This window comes from Pipistrellus kuhlii, unplaced genomic scaffold, assembly GCF_014108245.1.
Source record: "Pipistrellus kuhlii isolate mPipKuh1 unplaced genomic scaffold, mPipKuh1.p scaffold_m20_p_1, whole genome shotgun sequence".
Taxonomy (NCBI): Eukaryota; Metazoa; Chordata; class Mammalia; order Chiroptera; family Vespertilionidae; genus Pipistrellus; species Pipistrellus kuhlii.
Window position 1 is genome coordinate 134,344,394 of NW_023425404.1, and position 20,944 is coordinate 134,365,337.

The window sequence follows — 20,944 nt, forward strand, 5'->3', positions numbered from 1 at the left end:
TTTTTGACTAATCTCTTTGCCTTCTTCCATCCAGCTCCCCTTTCCTCCCATCCCCTCTGACCTCTGTTAATCTGTTCCATGTATCCAGGCCTCTGCTTCTATTTTGCTCGTCAGTTTATTTTGTTCATTAGATTCCACATATGAGTGAAATAATACAGTATTTGTCTTTCTCTGATTGGCTTATTTCATTTAGAATATAATCTCTAGGTCCATCCATGTTGTGGCATAGGATAAGAGTTCCTTCTTTTTTACAGCTGTGGCACAAATACACAATAGCATACTATTATGTATATGTACCAGAGCTTTAAAAAAATGATATGATTTTTAGAGACATAGGAAGGGAGAGGGAGAGAGAGATAGAATGATGAGAGTCATCAGTCAGCTGCCTCCTGCACACCCTCTACTGGGGATTGAGCCCACATCCCAGGCAATGAAACTCTGCCCTAACTGGAAAACAAACCTGTGGCCTCTTGGTGCATGGGTGGATGCTTTACTGCTGAGCCACACCAGCCTGGCTACCACAGATTTTTTTTTTTTTTTAAATCTGCTCATCTACTGATGGATACTTGGGCTATTTCCAGATCTTGGCTATTGCAAATAATGGTGCTATGAATATATGCATATATTCTTTCTGATTGGTGTTTTGGGATTCTTGGGGATTCTTATAAATGGGACCACTGGGTCATAAGGCAGATCTTTGTGTGTGTATGTGTGTGTGTGCGTGTGTGTGTGAAACTTCTATACTGTTTCTCCCATTAACGATACATGAGAATTATTTTTTCTCCACATCCTGGCCAACACCTGTTTATTTTATTAGTGATAGCCATTCTGACAGGTATGAGATGGTATCTCATTGTGGTTTTGTATATATTTGTTAGCTCATTTTTCAGTTGTGTTGTTTGTGTTCTTATTTTGGGGTTTAAGTGTTCTTTAAACTTCAAAGGGGGGCACTTATGGCCCATTGTCCCTAGCTTTGGGGATTAAGCAGATACTCTGAGTCATTTTTCTTCTCTTTGTTATACTTTATGTGATTATCTCACAGGATTGGAACATCCTTGGCCTTGGTATACCATGGCATTCCAATGAGTTTACTTACCAAGTTCATACATTTAAAGGTGAAAGGAATAGTGTCAGATGGACCAAGAGCCCTTACTGGCCTCCTGCAGCAGATCACTGACCCTGCATGTCATTTAACTTTATCTCTTTAAACCGGGGAATTATCACTTGATCTAAATAATCTGAATTCTGGGGAGCATCAAATGAGATGACCAAAATGGGATTTACTTATACAATATAAAGCTATAGAAACAGGTGACTTTTTAAAAATTGCATTTGCTTTGTGCCTTTAAATTACATTAAGTTGACAAATTTTATAAGTATTTCAAAATAAGATTTAGTCTTCCCGGAAATAATGAACAAAAAAATTTACCCTATAACAACATGAAAACTTCATCATATCACTTGTGCCAATGCCCATTTTAGGCAGAATAATTTTTTTTAAATCAATCTTTATTGTTCATATTATTACAAATGTTCCTCATTTCTTCCCCCCTCCACCAGGTTCCCACCCCACCCTCCGCCCCCTCCCCATCCCCCATTGTCCTCATCCATAGGTGCAGTTTATGTTCAGTCTCTTCCTCCCTCCCTTTCCCCGATAGTAAATCCCTTTTCAGATAGTAAATCAGTTACTTAGCATTTTCTCATATCAATAATACCTTCACATGCCCAATGATACACTTCACACAAAAGACATTTCCAAATAGGTCAACCAGCCTCATCCAGGCCCCACCCAAGGCACTCACAGATCAACACCCCAGCGCTATATTAACTCAACACATCCAGATCTAAGCCTTCATCACTTGATTCAGCAGACCCTCAAGTTCCCGCAAAAGTTTCCAGCCATGTCTGAGAGGCAGCCATGGGGCAGGGGCAGGTGAGGAGCGAGCTGTTCCGGGCCTGGCTGCTCAGGGCCTGGCCTCTGTTGCTTTGGTTCGTTTCACAACCAGCTGCTCCGGGTCTGGTCACTGCCGCTCCCGACCTAGTTGCTCTGGAGTTGGCTGCTGCTGCTCCAGGCCTGGCTGCATCCGACCCGGCTGCTTCGGGCCTGGCCGCTCCCAGCCTGGCAGTCGCTGCTCCAGGCCTGGCCACACAAGACCCGGCTGCTCCGGGCCTGGCCGCTCCCAGCCTGGCAGCTGCTGCTCCGGACCTGGCCTCTCCGGGCCTGGCCGCTCCCATAGGCAGAATACTTGGTAGGGCTTTGCATTTGCTTTAAGCTCTCTGCTTTCAAAGTGACATAATCCAAATGACATCATGTCTGTGTTCTGGAACTAAAGGAGGAACGACGTCTCATTCTCTAAAATATTTTTTAAAAAAATATTTTTTTTATTGATTTCAGAGAGAAAGGGAGAGGGTGAGAGAGAGAAACATCAATGATGAGAGGATCGTTGATGGACTGCCTCTTACACGCCCACTACTAGAGATTGAACCCACAACCTGGGCATGTGCCTTGATCTGGAATTGAACTGTGACCTCTGGATTGATAGGTCGATGCTCAACTACTGAACCACACCGGCTGAGCTAAAATATTTCTTAATATTATAGAATAACAAAATATATCTGAACACATTTGCTGGGATGACTTTTCCTTTAGGTTGGCTTAATGGGATCTCTGGGATTTACAAAAAAATTCCTTTGCCATTATTGAAGCCATAGTCATGTTATAAGTTTGAACAGACCAGGTCTGGCTGTCTATTGCCATGCATGATGGTATATTATTTGAATTGAGAGTTTTGTTCCTATCAAAAGTAAGAATGCTTCTGGGGTGAGGAAGCCTTTGAATCAGCCAGAAACCCTCCCCTTAAATATTAACGTGTTCAACTGCAGTGAGGCTGAGAGCCCGGAGAGGAGTGTTTTGGTCCTACCCGCCACTCCCGTAAATGACAGACCCATCTCCCGGCTTGTTTGGACCCTTCCACCTCAAAGACTTGGGCTGTGTAAACCCGAGATGCTAGGTTTGTGAAAAACACTGATTCTTAAAAGGTAAAATGTTGTCCTGTGTCTACAGATTCACACACGTTCAGGGCCATTATAAAGCAAAACAATTTGGATTTGTTTGGTGAGGGAGGAAGTTCTCTTCAAAGACTTTCTCCTAAGTGAGGAAATAAGGCAGATGACATCAACACAAGAATAAACCAGTCTATTTTTTGCCATAGGAAATTCTCTGTGTCAACTTCCTAGGATCACGGTAACATTTTATTGCAAAAAATGGGAGTCAAGAGGCCATGTGATTACTGTGTTTGTTTTTTCTGAGTACCCTCGCATTGTTAGGGACAACCGTCTACTTATTTTATTTTATTTTATATATATATATATATATATATATATATATATATATATATATATATTATTGATTTTTTACAGAGAGGAAAAGAGAGGGATAAAGAGTTAGAAATATCGATGAGAAACATCGATCAGCTGCCTTCTGCACACCTACTACTGGGGATGTGCCTGCAACCAAGGTACATGCCCTTGAGTCTGCAGGCCTACACTCTATCCACTGAGCCAAACTGATTAGGGCTATTTGTTTTATTTTTTTAAAAAAATATATTGATTTCAGAGAGAAAGGGAAGGGAGGGAAGGGGGAGAGAGAGAGAGGGAGAGAAACATCAGTGATGAAAGAGAATCATTGGTTGGCTGCCTCCTGCACACCCCCTACTGGAGATAGAGCCCACAACCCCTGCAGGTGCTCTGACCTGGAATCCAACCTTGACCTCCTGTTACACATAGGTCAACGCTCAACCACTCAGCCTGGCTATATATATATATATATATATATATATATATATATATATATATTTTAGAGAATGAGACCATCAATCAGTAGGTCCTTCATTTTCGCCTCGGAACCCACCTACACAAGCGCCCACGTCACTCACATGCAGCACATCCACAGCAGTAATGAAGTGACACAGTAAAAAGAATTTAAAAGAAAGATGACAATTCCTGACATTTACTTGTGCTAACTATTGTAAATAACAAAAAACATAGAGCACATATGTACATATGTTGAAATGATGGACATTTTAAAAAAATATAAATAAATGGGACATGGCGAGGTAACCACGAAAGGACGAACATCGAGTCCAGCCTAACCCGAGGACTGCCTGTATTTAACTCATGTGATGCTTCTACGGTAACGACCTGAAAAATCTCTGTCTACATTTTTTCCAGTTCAGGAAACGGAGGCCCACAGATCGGGGCAGAAGACTGTAAATTTGCCTGCGCGTGTAGGGAAGGTGTCAGAGCCCCAGGAACCTCCCCCGCGGGGCTTCACCGAACAGGAGGTCTTTCCACCAAGATGACCGGCGACCCCCTGCTGCGCGCTGGGCACGCGTTTCTCAGCCCGAACCCAGCCCAGGAACCAGGTCCTGGGAGCGATCGTCGCTCTTTGGAGGGCGGGGAGCTTGGAGGCCCCGGGGAGCTGCAGGGGGTGGGCGTCCCCGCCGCCAGGCGGACCCAGCAGCGCGGAGGGGGTCTGGGGAAACTTTGGGGAACCAAAGTGGTGGGGTGTCTCGGAGTTTCCTTTCTCCGAAGCAGAGAGAAGCCTCCCTGGCTGTGGTCTCCGCGGGCCATTGTGTCCCAGAGCTCCCGGGACTGTGCGCCCTCCGCTCCCCGGGGCTGTGGGCACCGATCGCCGTGCTCGGCTCCGTCTCCCGTTCGGACAGACACCCGAGCAGCAGGAATGCGCGCCGAGGAGGGCGCGGGGCGCAGCGCCAGGAGCCCCAGCAGCGCGAAGGGGCTGCCGCTTCCTCTCCCGCGCCCGCCCCGCGTCCCGGCCGCTCAGCTGACCCGCGGGCGGGGCCGGGGCAGGGCGGGGCCGGAGGGGCGGGCGCCTGGGCTCGCGGAGCGCTGGCCGTGGCTTCCGTGGCCTCCCGCAGACACCGTCCCGGTCCCAGCATGCGCCCCTGCCTGCTCCTGCTGCTCGCGCTCTGCGGGGCGGACCCCGCGGCCGAGGCGTGCAGCTTCAGCTTGCGGGGAACTTGGAGGATCCGCAACGGGAACGGCTCCCTGGAGCTGCCTGGGGAGGTGCCGGGCTGCGTGCACACCGCCCTGCTCCAGCGCAACCTCATCCAGGTACCGTGTGCGGCCGCCCCGCCAGCCCGCGCCCCGTTCCCTTTGCGGCCAGGGACGCAGGACCTGCCTGGGAGCCCCCTGCCCCGGGCGATGCTCCTCTGCTGGGCACTGACCCCCCCATGCAGCGTGTGGTCTCTGGGGACACTGCCAAGGCCGCGTATGTGCTGTTGGAGAAGAACACCCCTGGGGGCCGGGCTGGATGGAGACTCACCCGCGCCCGGACCTCAGGAGCTGGGAAGCGGAAGTTTCCTTAGAGCAAAAGGTCTTGCTCCTTGGGGTGTACTTACTGCCTCAGCTTTCCACTGAAGCGCGGATAGAAAGCCTAAGGCGTGTGTGTGTGTGTGTGTGTTACTGTTTCAGCTACTTGGAAACTGCAGGGGAAACTGTTGTGTTTTGCTAAGTAAGCGCTAACTATTTAGTAATGTCTCAGGCTTTCATTTTCGCGGTTAGGCCTCGGGGAATCTGATTTTGGGACTTTGCAGCACCCGGAGTGAGGAGACAGACCTGTAAGTGTAAGGTTAGGGACTGTCAGTGCAGGTGTGGAGGCTGCATAACTTTCAAAGCTGATTGGGATCTGAAGAGAGGTGCTCTTTCTTCTCAAGGCATGCGATGTGCGTGTGTTTAATAGATGCTCTAATTTGTAGACTCGTGGAGGACATTTTCCTGGTTGATTGCCTGTGTGTGCAAATGTTTGCAGACTCACCTTCCACTGTTTTCATGGTCCCCTCTGCTGCATGCAGGTCATTTTCCCATTCTATGATTATCTTTGGCTGAGACAAGATGCATTTAAAAATATATATTTACATTTATTGACTTCAGAGAAGAAGGGAGAGGGAGAGAGAGCTAGAAACATCAATGGCGAGAGAAGCATTGATCAGCTGCCTCCTGCACACCCACACTGGGGAACCAGCCAGCAACGTAGGCATGTGCCCTGCCTGGGAATCCAACCCTGACCTCCTGGTTAATTGGTCTGTGCTCAACCACTGAATCAGGCTGGCGGGGCAAGGTGTACTTGCTAAGTAGTTTGCATGCATGGTCTCATTCCTTATAAGAACTCTATGGAATGTGTCTTTGCATTAGCCGGGAGCAGTTGAGAGAACATATCCAAGATCACACAGCAACAAAGTGGCAGAAATGGAATTCTAACCCAGGCTGGCCTGATTCCATAGCCTGGGTTCTGTATTATTCTGCTCTTACCCTGGTGTTTCGAAAAACTGTGTATTTTTGAAGCACTGTGGTTCACAATCAGGAGTATCATTCACATTTTACTTAAGTGACAAGATGGTTAACGAGGGTTATTTTCTGCATTAGCTCTTTTTCAAGAATGTTTGCCAGAAAGGAAGTGTATTTGACACCGGCTACAGTTCAGTTCTTTTTTAATTTTAAAAATATATATTTTATTGATTTTTTACAGAGAGGAAAGGAGATGGATATAGAGCTAGAAACATCAATAAGAGAGGAACATCGACCAGCTGCCTCCTGCACACCCTCATGGGGGGAGGGGGGGGGATGGGCCCACAACCAATGTACATGCCCCGACTGGAATCGAACCTGGGACCTTTCAGTCCGCAGGCTGATGCTCTATCCACTGAGCCAAACTGGTTTTGGCTCTTTTTTAATTAAAAAAATATATATATTTTATGAAAAAAAATTTTTTTTAACAGAGAGGAAGGGAGAGGGATAGAGAATTAGAAACATCGATCAGCTGGCTCCTACTGGTGATGTGTCCACAACGAAGGTACATGCCCTTGACTGGAATCGAACCTGGGACTGACCTTTCAGGCTGATGCTCTATCCACTGAGCCAAACGATACGCACTTTATTGTCAGTTACTCAATCTGTGGCATAGACCACAGCTGACTTTGGCACCCTGAGGCTACACTCACACATACCTTGAGAACGTCTGTGTGTACTGCAGGGCCTCTCCTTGCCGCATTTCACTGGTCGAATTCAGCCAACGGGAAATCATTAGTGACGTTAGCAAATCAGATCCATGTTACAGGGCCACCTATCAGGAAACAGTGTTCAGTAACCAGTCAGTGAGAATGAGGTTATTCATAATATGAAATAACTGAGGTTTCCTCATGGAAATAACTTACACTGCCTATTAAATCTGTTCATAAATTCTTAGAAAACTTTGTTTCAATAAGATGATAAGGTGGATGTGGGTCTTAAATGGTAGTGGGATGAGAGACGGGAAAGCTTTCTGGGGCTTGGAGAACCCCAGGCCAATTGACAGTAATCATCAACATCAGTGTCATTAAATACTGTAATGTTAAAATGCCTGTTTTATTACAATTTTAGTATATGTGCTGCCGAAGCGAGCACAAAAATGCCTGTTTTATTACAAACAGGTGGTGACCTCAGGAAATATTCTAGAGTTTAGAGCAGACACTAGCCCAAATACTGTGTTTATATGAGAACTTGAAGCACATCTTGCTGAAGTCATTCATTCATTTATTCATTCATTCACCTAATTGTCTCATAAGTATTTATTTAATACCTCCAAGGTGGCAGGCAGTGTTCCAAGTGCTTGATATCGAATGTTGAAGAAAACAGAGTCTTTGCCCAATAGAAAATCTCTAGTGGAAGAGAGACAATGAACAGATTAATAGGTAATATAATGACAGGTGATACCCTGAAGAAAAATAAAGCAGGCTAAAGGGAAAGAAAGTGAAGGTCGATTGGGAAGGGTTGCTATTTTTTAAAAAGTGGTTCAAAATAGGCATTTGATAAAGCAACTCTTTAAAACAGAAGTCTTTTTTTTAAAAAAAAAAATATTTTTGACAACTCAAAGACTTTATTTTTATTTTTTAACATATTTTATTGATTTTTTACAGAGAGGAAGAGAGAGGGATAGAGAGCTAGAAACACCGATGAGAATCATCGATCAGCTGCCTCTTGCACACACCCCCACCGGGGATGTACCCGCAACCAAGGTACATGTCCTTGACTGGAATTGAACCTGGGACCCTTCAGTCTGCAGGCCGATGCTCTATCCACTGAGCCAAACCGAAACAGAAGTCTTTTTGATGAGGTCAGCTTTAAGAGGTGCATTCCCAGCGAAGAGGGAAGAAAAAGACAGGCATAGGGAAGGGAGCATGCTTGAAAGTTCCAGGAATAGTAAGCAGGCCAGTGTGACAGGAGCCCTGTGAGCTAAGAGGGTGGGAGGATGAGTTCAAAGGAGGCCGGAGGCAGGTAGTGCCGGGGTTGTAAGCCTTGGGAAACACTTTGGATTTTCATCTACAGCTGATGGGAAGTTACTGGGTGTTTTGAGCTTGGAATTGCATGATTAGATTTGCCTTTTAGGAAGTATTTTTGACGTTGTGTGAAGACTACAGTGCATCAGAGTGGAAGCATGGAGGCCAGGCAGGGGACTATTACAGTTGTCTGGACAAGAGATAGTTCCTGGCTTGGACCTGGGTGGTAGCAGGGAAGTGACTGTGAGAACACATTTTAAACATGGGACACACAAGGTTTGTTCAGCTGGATTAGTTGATAGATTGAATGTGAGGCGTGTGAGAAAGAGGAATCCAAGGAGAGTTAAGGTTTTGCCAGTCTGAGTAGTTGGTTAATTGGAATTGGTGTTTACTGAGAGGCTCTGTGGGCAGCCGTGGGTGGTCATAAGTGATTGTGTGTTTCCTATATAGAATGTACACCTTAGGTGACTTAGCCCTCTCCTACAAGTAATCATTCATTCATTCATGCTACTATTATGCCATACACTAAAAGAGGCATTAAAAAAACAAGTGAGACGCAGGCTCTTTTGTGGGAGACCCCATTGTAGTGAAGCAGAAAACCTAATTAATAACCTTATGATAAGTGCATAGATAAGGGGACTCTTTTAGGAATGTGCCCAGCTTTTCCGTGCAATTCCTTGGTGGTTTAAGTTTGGAAATTTTTTTTGTTTTTTTGTTTTTTTGTTTTTTGTTTCAGTGTGCCAAAATGAGGAAAAAACGGTAATATCTCTTTATACTAAATATTTTGTGACAGTTTTATGTGCAGTAAATATATTTCTGCAAACCATGTTTTATGGCTCTTTTTTTTATTCCATTGTGTACTTGCCATCATTTATTTTCTTAGATAAATTTTTAGAAGTGGAACTTCCAAGTTTTTAGAAGTGGAACTTCCAAGTTTGTTCTCCTTAAAAGCTGTACTAGTTTTATACTCTCATCATCATTTTATAAGAATGCTTATTTTAGGTGCAGATTTGGATATTATTAAAAAAAAAAAAAAAATCAAAACAGCCGAAATAGGTTTGGCTCAGTGGATGGAGCGTCGGCCTACAGACTCAATGGTCCCAGGTTTGATTCCGGTCAAGGGCATGTACTTTGGTTGTGGGCACATCCCCAGTGGTGGTTGGGGGAAGAGGGGGTGCAGGAGGCAGCTGATGGATGTTTCTCTCTCATCTACGTTTCTAGCTCTCTATCCCTCTCTCTTCCTCTCTGTAGAAAATCAATAAAATATATAAAAAAAATCAAAACAAAACAATGTACTTTCTAGTGGGGTTAAATGTATTTTATATTTTTAATATGTTTATTGGTGATTTATGTGTTTTAATCTATATTTCTATTAGCTATTTATCTTTAAAACAGATTTGTTAGACCTCTTGTTTAAATTTTTAGAACTTTCCACTTGTTAATGATTATTTTGTCATATGTTTTAAGTTCTACATATTGAAATCTTACAAAGTTTTTTCTTTTATGATGGTTTTTGTCTTTGGGATTATGCTTTGAAAGTAATCCCCTCTCTTCCAATTAAATAAATATTTACATGTATTTTATCATTTTAATATCTTTATAGTTCCTTTCTTATATTTAAAAAGGGTTTAATTTTATATATTTTTATTGATTTCAGAGAGGATGGGAGAAAGAGAGATAGAAACTTCAATGAAGAGAAGGAATCATTGATTGGCTGCCTCCTGCATGCCCCATACTGGAGATTGAGCCCACAACCTGGTATGTGTTCTTGACCTAAATCAAGCCTGGACCCTTCAGTCTGCAGGCTGATGCTCTGTCTACTAATCCAAACTGTCTAGGGCTATATTTAAAATTTTAATCCATTTGAATTTTTTCAAATGCTCAGTTAGTTTTTTTACTCTGATTTGAATAATGTTTCTTTTGTCTACTGATATGAAAGACTAGTGGCCCAGTGCATGGGTTAGGGCACATTGAAAGGAAGTTAATTAGAAGAAATATTTTAATATTGCTATTTGTCCTTTCTCTATAATAGAACAGTCAATCAAATTCACAATTGACAATGACTGACTGAAACACACGTGTGTGATTTGCACCAGCCAGAGCTTTATATGTATTGTACATGCTACGGTGCCCACAACCACTGTTTCCAGGCTGGGCTGGGCTGTGGGCTGAATTTTGCGTCATGGGGTCTTGGCAGCATTGGCTGTGATTTGGTGGGCTGTTGTTCTGGGGTGGTGATGGGGCCTGTGTCTCACTTGGGGGAAGCTGAGTGTTGCTTTATCAGCATCAGGTTCGTGGTACTGTATTTTTGTAAGTGGTCAGTGTGCGTCACGGCAGTTTCTGCATTGAACGACTGCCCCCTCATGGTCATTACATGTCATAGCGACCAGTTGGATGGTCAGAGGGACACTTTGCATATTAGCCTTTTATATATATAGATTACTTTTATCATGCATGAAATTCACATATACTGATATTATTTTCTTATTCTCTCTCTGTAAATTCTTTACAAATAATTATAAATATTTAATGCTTACTGTACAAAAAACTGGTACAGAAAAATATAAAATATAAGGAAGGGAGAAGGCCAATAAAAAACATACTATAAAGCAGAGGAAATCACTGTAAAATTTTTAATGTATATCTTTCTAGATTTTTCTAAGTATATTCAAAGAAATCCAATAATATAAAGATGAAATAAATCTTTAAGATAGTTTTGTAAGTAATTTTGTCATTCAAAATATATGGTGAACACCTTTCTGTATCTATGTATTTATTAGATCTAGAATAAATTTTAGAATAAGTTTTAGTAACTACATAGATTTTTATATAAAGATGTATTCTTAAAATCTTAAAAATAGAAGAAAATATATAAATACTAGTGGCCCGCTGCATGAAATTCATGCACGGTGGGGGTGAGGTGTGTCCCTCAGCCCAGCCTGCACCCTATCCAATCTTGGACCCCTTTGGGGGATGTCTGACTGCCAGACAGGGATTGGGCCTAAACAGGCAGTCGGATATCCCTCTCACATTCCAGGACTGCTGGCTCCTAACCACTCACCTGCCTGCCTGCCAGTCTGCTTCACCCCCAACTGCCCCCTAACCTCCCCCCCCCCCCCCCCCCCCCCCCCCCGCTGGACTGATTGCCCTCAACTGCCCCCACTGCTGGCCTGCTCATCCCCAACTGCCCCCCCCCACCAGCCTGATCGCCCCCAACTGGCCTCCTCCTCCCCCCCAGCCTAATCACTCCCAACTGTCCTCCCCTTCTGGCCTAATCACCCCTAACCGCCTCTGCCTCAGTCCCACTACCATGGCTTTGTCTGGAAGGATGGCTGGAAGGTCTTCACGTCTAATTAGCATATTACCCTTTTATTAGTATGGATACACATATACTAAAAATGGTAGGCACCAGATGCTTAGTACTTTTCTCTAAATTTTATCAGTACCTTAATTCTTCACATGTAATTGGGACAGATGGTCAGAGAAGAATATTTTTAGATGTGTAAATTTATAAAATATAAACTATAAGGTTATAGCTCAGTAGCTACACATGTGATTAACAAGTTAGTTTGAATCACTGTCCAAGGAGCCAGGAGTCAGTCTTTATCACTCATCAATAAAATATGTGCACCTGTGTGGATAAATGTATATTTTGGTATCGTTTTGAGTATTCAAGAGGCAATTGCCATGTGAATATACTTTTAAAACATTTTATTTTAGTGAATTTCAAACAAATGTGAAAACGGTAGCTAAATGAACTCCCATTTATCCAATACCTGGCTTCAAATTTCCATGACTCATTTTATTTGTTCCCCCATCCACTATGCCCCACCTCCCTTATTTTGTTTGATATTGTGTAGTTTTAAAAAAATCCTCAACCAATTATATATTTATTGATTTTAGAGAGAGGAAGGGAGAGAGAGAAACATCGATGTGAGGGAGAAATAGTGATTGGTTGCCTCCGAATGAGTCCCAACTAGGGACTAAACTGGCCTTCCGGGCGTGTGCCCTGACCAGGAACCAAACCACACCCTGTGGGGTACCGAAGGTGCTCCTACCTACTGAGCCACCTGGCCAGGGCTCCCCACTGAGTTCTCACCAACCCATCCCATCACAGAGGCAGCAACTATGGCTGTGGGTCTGTTTCCCTGCCCGTCCTCACTCTGAGAGCAAGTGTGATTGGATCTTCTCCTCTGATCTTTCATAGCAGTCATGAATCTCTCTTCAGGCATCTATCCTAAACTTTAAAAAAAAAACATATATATTTTATTGATTTTCTTTTTACAGAGAGGAAAAGAGAGGGATAGAGAGTTTGAAACATCGATGTGAGAGAAACATCGATCAGCTGCCTCCTGCACACTCCCTACTGGGGATGTGCCTGCAACCAAGGTACATGCCCTTGACTGGAATCGAACCTGGTACCCTTGAGTCCGCAGGCCGATGCTCAATCTACTGAGTCAAACTGGTTAAGGCATATCCTAAACTTTCATGAGTCTGGCCCTTAGGAGTGGGCTAAGAAAACTGCCTTGTTACCTCTTTTAAATTCCCCCTTTAAATCTTCATTGGTCATAAAATAAGAAATGTCTTTACATTGTAACCCCTTTTTACCTAGAGGTATGTTATTTGATAAGCACTATTTAGTAGTTTAAGCATTTAAAAAAATATTAAGTTCACTAAAATGTTTTTTAAAATATATTTTTATTTATTTCAGAGAGGAAGAGAGATAGAAACATCAATAATGAGCGGCAATCATTGATTGGCTGCCTCCTGCATTTTGGACCAAGCCTGCAACCCAGGGATGTGCCCTTGACTGGAATCAAACCTGGAACCTTGGGGTCTGCAGGTTGACGCTCTATCCATTGAGCCAAACCAGCTAGGGCTCACTAAAATGTTTTGATGACTTATGAGCTTGAGATCTCTTTTACCTATGTGCATCCTCTGAAGTGAGAATTGTAGCTGAGGCTCATATATATATTTTAAAATATATATTTTATTGATTTTTCACAGAGAGGAAGGGAAAGGGATAGAGAGCCAGAAACATCAATGAGAATCATCGACCAGCTGCCTCCTGCACACCCCTCACCGGGGATGTGCCCGCAACCAGTGTACATGCCCTTGACCGGAATCGAACCTGGGACCTTTCAGTCCACAGACTGACGCTCTATCCACTGAGCCAAACTGGTTTTGGCTGAAGCTCATATTTGACAATAGAGAAACTGAGCTTAGTTGAAAGTAGCTTAGCTTCCCATGAACAATTTCTTTTTCTTTTTTTTATATAGTACTCAGCACATGGAAAGTTATATGCATGTGTGTGTTTATGAATTTTAAAGTCTAATTTAAATGAATACCCACGTGCCTGCTATTCAGTTTATGAGCCTGCACGTTCCCAGTACCATTGCAATAACCTCGCGCCTCCCAGTCCCACCACCAATATCCTGAATTATCAATCTCTTGCTTTTTACAAATTAAGGTTTTACCAAATATCGGTGAATTGTAATATGTTGTTTAATTTTCTTGGTTTAAAAAAAAAAATATATTTTATTGATTTTTTACAGAGAGGAGGAGAGGGGTAGAGAGCTAGAAACGTTGATGAGAGAGAAACACCGACCAGCTGCCTCTTGCACCGCCCCCACCAGGGATGTGCCCACAACCAATGTACATGCCCTTGATGGGAATCGAACCTGGGACCTTTCAGTCCGCAGACCAACGCTCTACCACTGAGCCAAACCGGTTTCAGCAATTTTCTTGTTTTTGAATAAGTGTTCTTTAAACTAGGTTTATTTGTTTTTGCCTGTGTCCAAGAACACAATACGTACATGAAATGATTATAAACTCTTCTTTTCTCCATTGAAATAATTATGTCTGGGATAGAACCAGACATTGGACTGAAGCAGAATTGGGAGTAGAAGAGATAGTCCTTATATAGACAAGGAGTCTATGTGTCTATATGCAGATATAGGTAGAGGTAGTTCAGAAGCATCCAGAGAAAATGAGACTTATACTGTCATTTGCATGGTTGGGTGACACAGAGAGTGTTGATTTATAGTAAGTGTGGTAAATACCAATTACAATATAAACAACTGGCTCAGGCCCCACATGGCCTGTTTATCTCCTGGTTCCCACTTGGTAGGTGGCACTGGCATTGGGATTGCTGACAGCATTTGTGACATGGATGGCAGTGACAGGTATTGCTGAGGCATGTGGCCTGGAGCCAGCGATGCTGGGTCTGCACCAGTAATCCACCACTTAATAGTCATTTGACTTGGAGCTTTGGAGTCTTAATAAAGGAGTGAGGGTAATACCTGCCCCACAGGGTCCCAGGCAGTAACTCTCAGCTTCTGTTGTTGCGTGATCCCCTGGTGTGAAGGGTCAGTGTGTGCGGCGTGAGGTACAGTCGTGTGGCTGGGAGAGTGCAGACCTTGGTGTTAGACTGAGTTGGTTTCCTTCCTGGATGGACCTCAGGAAAGTCACCCCATCTTTTGGAGTGCTAGTGCTGTCCTCTATGAAATGGCATATTACCCATGTTTGCTTTGGAAATAAGAGTGTGTTAGTGCCTGTCCTAGAGGTTGACAGTAAATGGTCAACAAATTATACTGTTATTGTTTTTAGGCTTCATGGGTTTGCTTGACAATTGGGTAACTTACATGGGTCCTGGGTCATCAGATGCAACACTGAGCCACTGTTTGCCTTAAATGGGACTCAGAATTTTAATATGAGCACAGGGAGGTCAGAGCAACCTGGAACCAAATTAAGTGGGTTGCTTTCGCTTAGCATTTAGAAGAGTTATTATATAAATGTAATCTAAGCCTCTGCCACCTTTACTTTTAAGGTATTTTCTCTTAGTAAGAGAATTTTTTATAAAGACTTCAGTTTTTGGGGTTTTTTTTTTTGAGCAATTTTAGGTTCAGAGCAACATTGAATGGAAAATACAGACAGTTTCCATCACTCCCACACATGCACAGCCTCATCAGGGCTGGTACCTTTATTACTACCAATGAGCCTACAGTGACACTGCATCGTTGTCACTCAAAGGCTGTCGTTCACATTAGCATTCACTCTCGGTGTTGTACGTTCTGGGATCTGGCAGATGTATAATGATATGGATGCACCACTGCAGCACCATTCAGAGTAGTTTCACTCTCTGCTCTGCTCTGTCTGTTCATCCCTTTCTTCCCTCTGATTCCTGGCAACCGCTGGCCCTTTCACTGTCTTTATAGTTTTGTCTGTTTTAGAATGACATGGAGTAGGACTCAAACAGTAGGTAGCCTTTTCAGATCAGCTTTTTTTAAATAAGAAGAAATTTTAACCTCTAAATTCTGCCTAGAAAAAAAACGTATTTGAGAAGATGGCCCCCTCAAACTCGACATGCAGCTTCCCTCAAGAATCTGTTAGACAGAAAGGTGGCTTGTGCCCTGAAAGCAGCCCTAAGGCTTAGCAGGTGGACATGTTGCAACTGCATTAGCCTTCACACTTCCTTCTCGTAGTATTTTTAGCGCATTGGGCCGAGTCCATAGTGTAGAGTTATAAATAGAGCTGGGTGGAGACACATGGGTAGGCTAATAACTAGGTGCCTCATCAAACCTGTGTCCTTAAGTATTTATTCCATATTTGTTCACTCCTTGGAGAGGCTAAGTCCTGTGTGTGGGGAAAAGCAGAAAAGGAAACAAGTTGGCTGGCTCTGGTACACCTCATTTAGCAGAACAAAACCAGACCTTCAACGTCAGTTTGGCTTGGCCAGTATGGCTCAGTGGTTAAGCACTGATCCATGAACCAGGAGGTTTCTGTTTGGTTCAGTGATTCTCTCTCATCATTGAGGTTTCTATCTCTCTCTTTTCTGTTCTCTCTCTGAAATAAATAAAAACATATTTTTAAAAAGTTAAAGAAATATATCAGTTCGGTGATTCCTGGTTGTTAGTCAATCTCTTCAACCACTCCACCCCCTAGTAACTTATCAAAATACTGGAGGCCCGGTGCATGAAATTCGTGCACTGGAGGGGCATCCCTCAGCTCAGCCTTCCTCCCTCACAGTCTGGGAGCCTTCAAGGGATGTCCTCTGTGGGAGGCAGCCAGCTGATCTGGGGAAGGGGCCACCCCCGTCATCCTGCTGCTGCTGCTGCCCCTGTTGACCGCCGTGGTGTTTTCATCAACATGGATTCCAATCCCTTCACCACAAAAAAATGATAACTTTTAATTTCAAGATGTCTTTTTCATAGGATATAACATTTTTTTATTTTTTATTTTTATCCTCACCTGAGGATATGTTTCCATTGATTTTTAAGTTTTTTTAAAAAAATATATATTTTATTGATTTTTCACAGAGAGGAAGAGAGAGGGATAGATTGTTAGAAACATCGATGAGAGAGAATCATCGATCAGCTGCCTCTCCCCCCCCCCCCCCCCCCCCCACCCTGGGGATGTGCCCGCAACCAAGGTACATGCCCTTGTCCGGAATCGAACCTGGGACCCTTCAGTCCACAGGCCGACACTCTATCCACTGAGCCAAACAACCGGTCCCGGTTGTTTCCATTGATTTTTAGAGAGCGTGAAAGAGAGAGGGAAAGACAGAAAGAAACATCAGTGTGAGAGGAACACTTTGATTTGTTGCCTTCTGCATGAGCCCTGACCTGGGTCCCAGCCAGGGAGGAGCCTGAAACCTAGGTACATGCCCTTGATCAGAATTGAACACGGATCCTGCGGTCAGCAGGCTGAGGCTCTATACACTGGGCAAAACCGGCTAGGGCAGGATATGATACTTCTTAGCCCCTCCAGCAGTGGACCTTCGCTTTTTCCTCCAGAAGTGAGGTGGAAAAACCCTAGATCACCTTTTTGGATTCTTATTACCCAAGTTACTAAGAATATTACCGGTAGCATACAGGAAGCTTAGCCAATGAGCGGTCAGAAAAGGTGTTTCCTCTGCAGCTCATGCACAGAGGCAGGACTGCTGGTGTGCTGCGGCTGGGGCAGCCCCAGACCCCCCTGCCTGTGTCCACTCTGGCAGCCCCCTGTCTCTGCTCCGGGTTTCACCTGCACGCACAGCCTCCTCCTCCTGATCGGTTGTGACCGTTATGGTGTCCTGGCTAATTGCATACTCTCTCTCTCTCTCTCTCTCTCTCTCTCTCTCTCTCTCTCTCTCTCTCTCTCTCTCTCTATATATATATATATATATATATATATATATATATATATATATATCTTCCTTCTCGTCAGGAGCACTTTCTGGCAGGTATCTTTCTTACCACCTCGATACACACCCAGTGACGAGGTGTCTCTTACAGGTTTGGGCTCTGGGCAGGTGCCCAGCTGGCCTTTGCCGACCTAACTTGGTCATCCAGCCCTTACCTCTGTGGAACCTGACAAAGTCGGCTTTTCCGTCTCTATCTTTCAGTCCCTGAGGAAATGCCCCTGGGCCTGCCCCAGTCAGGGAGAAGCCCTCTGGTCCGCGCTGTTTTCCCCTGAGCAGCTATGGGGATGTACATAGAAGATGCACCGAAAAGCTCCGCTAACCGCTTTCCGTTCTGCCTCCTGTCCGGGAGCCCTCACCTGGGAGGTAGAGGGTGGAGAATGAGAAGGAGAAGGAGACCTAAGGATATTGAAAGAGAGGACTTGGGACTGGACCCTCCGTTGGAACAGCATCGTGAACACCCAGCAGACTGGTCACCTGGTCACCTGGTCACCTGGGCAGAGGTTGGCAGTCATTTTGATTGAAGGGCAAAGGATTAGGCTTTCTGGGCCATGCCATTGTAGCATGAGAGCTGCCATATATACTTGGTAAAGGAATGGGCATGTTCTCCACTAAGACTTTCTTTTGTTGACATCTGTCCATTCTTACTTTGCTGGCCACACAGAAACAGGTAGTGAGCTGCACTTGGCCTGGGGCTGGCTGACCTGGTCTGGGATAATCCAGGAAATCTGAAGTTTGATGGTATCTGTGCTTCCTGTGAATTCTCTATAGCACATGTGTCAAACACAAGGCCCGCGGGCCAAATCCGTCCCGCCAGGCCTTGCAATGTGGCCCGCACCGCGCTGTCATCACTGCACTCCGCTGCGTTTCCATCACAATGACAGTTTATGACTGTTCAGTAAATCATTCGGCCCGCAATTTAGGCTGGATTTTAGATTTTGGCCCCTTCTCTGATTGAGTTCGACACCCCTACTATAGAGACCCTTCTTGTGCTCTCTTAGTAAAGCTGAGTGAAAAACAACTTTGGAAATGCTAAGTGAATCCGAGGAGTGGGAGTTCTGGCAGTGGAGGAGAAACATCTGCCCGGGAGGCCAGCTGAGATGGCAGCAGCGATAAGCACAGAGAGAGCCTCAGGGCAGTGAGGGGGTGGTGGCTGCACACCAGAAGGTCTGCCTTTCATTTAATGCTAACACCTTGGAGGCTCTGAGCTTGGTTTTAACAAGGGAAGCCAGTCTTAATCTCATGCACATGTTGTTTGATAAAGAAACTATGTCATTTATATATTTCAGAGCTCTTTCATTTGAGATATTTTGTTGAACTTTAAAAATCACACACGCATTTTAGTACTTTTAGTATATGAATGCCGTGTTCACTTTGTTTCTTAACTGGTTGGAGCTTTAGCCTTGAGGATGAGATTTGCTGTCATGTGAAATGCTTGTACTCCTAAGCCAAGAGTTCATTCATTTTTAGGTGATAAGTAGCTATTGTTAATTATTTATTTCATGTTTAATTAATTTATTTTTTGCATATTTAATCATCTACCATAATTCTTATCAACAGGATCCTTACTACAGATTTAATGACCTTAACTACAGATGGATCTCCTTGGATAACTGGACCTATAGCAAGGAATTTCAGATCCCCTTTGACATTAGGTATGTATGTGTGTATATCTATATCTGTACACTGAATGGCCAGATTATTATGATCTCTGAACTCATAATAACCTGGCCACTCAGTATTAGAGGCCTGGTGCATGAATTCATGCATGGGTGGAATCCGGCCAGCCTAGGAGATATGGGTGCTTGGCCTGCCTGCCTGCTGGTCGAACTCCTGGTTGAGGGAACAATTTGCATATTAGCCTTTTATTATATAGAATATACACTGAGTGGCCAAATTATTATGCATCCAGAGATCATAATAATCTGGCCATTAAGTGTATATCTATATATCTAATCTTTATTTATGTATTTCTTTCTTTATTATTTAAGACACCCCCCCCCCGTCTCTGCAATGATCTCTTGTTGTTATTGTTGTTGTTGTTTTTTTAAATATATTTTTATTGATTTCAGAGAGGAAGGGAGAAGGAGAGAGAGATAGAAATGTCACTGATCGGCTGCCTCCTGCACACTTCATACTAGGGGCAGAGCCTGAATCCAAGCCTGAAACCCAGGCCTGTGCCCTGCCAGGAATCGAACCGAGACCTCCTGGTTCATAGTGAACATTCAACCACCCCATTCTGGCCAGGCTACCTCTTGCTTTTTAGGTAGCGTATCAGAGAGTTGTTCAACCAAAGCCTTGTACTATAAAAGTGAATATATGATTATATTTTGATTTATATATGAGGATGGTGTCATGGATTGTGAGTCATGAAATTATGTCCTAATTACCCCAGCCGGTTTGGCTCAGTGGATAAAGCGTCAGCCTGCAGACCAAAGGGTCCCGGGTTCAATTCCAGTCAAGGTGACATATCTTGGCTGCAGGCTCCTCCCCAGCCCCAGCCCTGGTTTGGGGATCCTACAGGAGGCAACCAATCAATGTGTTTCTCTCACATTGATGCTTCTCTCTGTCTTTCCCTCTCTCTTCTACTCTCCCTAAAAATCAATGGAAAAATATCCTCAGGTAAGGATTAAAAAAGAAAAAAATTGTCTTAGTCATTTTTTTCTGTGGTTATAATGAAGTCACTTAGACCTGGTCAATTCCCTTACCTACAATACATTTCCCCTCCCTGCTCACAGTAATCAACAGAACATATATATTTATAATATTGTCAAGTAGGATCAGAGGTACAGCATTTATTGAGTGTGGTATTAACAGCCATTGAGACTATTGCATTGGTATCATATTATCTCGTGAGGCCATGAGGAAAAGCATGTTCTAGTTTTCAGTAATGGTCTATGAAGCAGAATATAACCCTATTATATCTATTACTATTATTGCTAAATAAATAAAAAATGCTTCAGTTCCTTTAATAGGTCTTTTCTGGCTAATTATTTACTTGTCTTTTAAAAGAGAAATAAAGACTCAGAACTGTTGGACATTGAAATTTGGACTCAAACTTTTTTTTATTATTATATGTTTATTTCTAGTCTGCAGAGGCAAGATTTTTTAAAGGAATGAAATGCGGGGGGAAAAAAGAGAGAAATAAAGCCAGAATATGGTGCTCAATATTAGCGTTACTGTGGTCCAGGCTCTTTTTTCCAGACTAGAGGCCAATGCACGAAATTGGTGCACTTGAGGGCATGGGTCCCTTAGCTCATCCTGAGCCTTCTTGCAGTCCAGGACCCCTCAGGGAATGTCTGACTGCCAGTTTAGGCCCTATTGGACATAAGCTGGCAGTCAGACATCCTCTCGCAGTTCAGGACTCTTACAGTCCGGGACCCCTCGCTCCTTACCACCCACCTGCAGCAGAGGTGGGAGAGGCTCCCAT

General features: G+C 43.8%; 1 protein-coding gene across 2 annotated transcripts in view; it reads left to right on the forward strand.

Moving 5' to 3' along the window:
- Window positions 1–4,891: 4,891 nt before the first annotated feature.
- The window catches only part of MANBA (mannosidase beta), a 91,723-nt gene continuing 75,670 nt past the window's right edge, over window positions 4,892–20,944 (forward strand). Inside the window, exons 1-2 of one of the 2 annotated variants that reach the window (XM_036410353.2) lie at window positions 4,892–5,133; window positions 19,075–19,169. In XM_036410353.2, the coding sequence (XP_036266246.1) occupies window positions 4,957–5,133; window positions 19,075–19,169 (272 nt within the window). In that variant the 5' untranslated portion in view covers window positions 4,892–4,956. Of the gene's footprint in view, window positions 5,134–17,739; window positions 18,018–19,074; window positions 19,170–20,944 lie in introns of those variants that run through there. The other variant, XM_036410344.2, reaches the window with a different exon arrangement.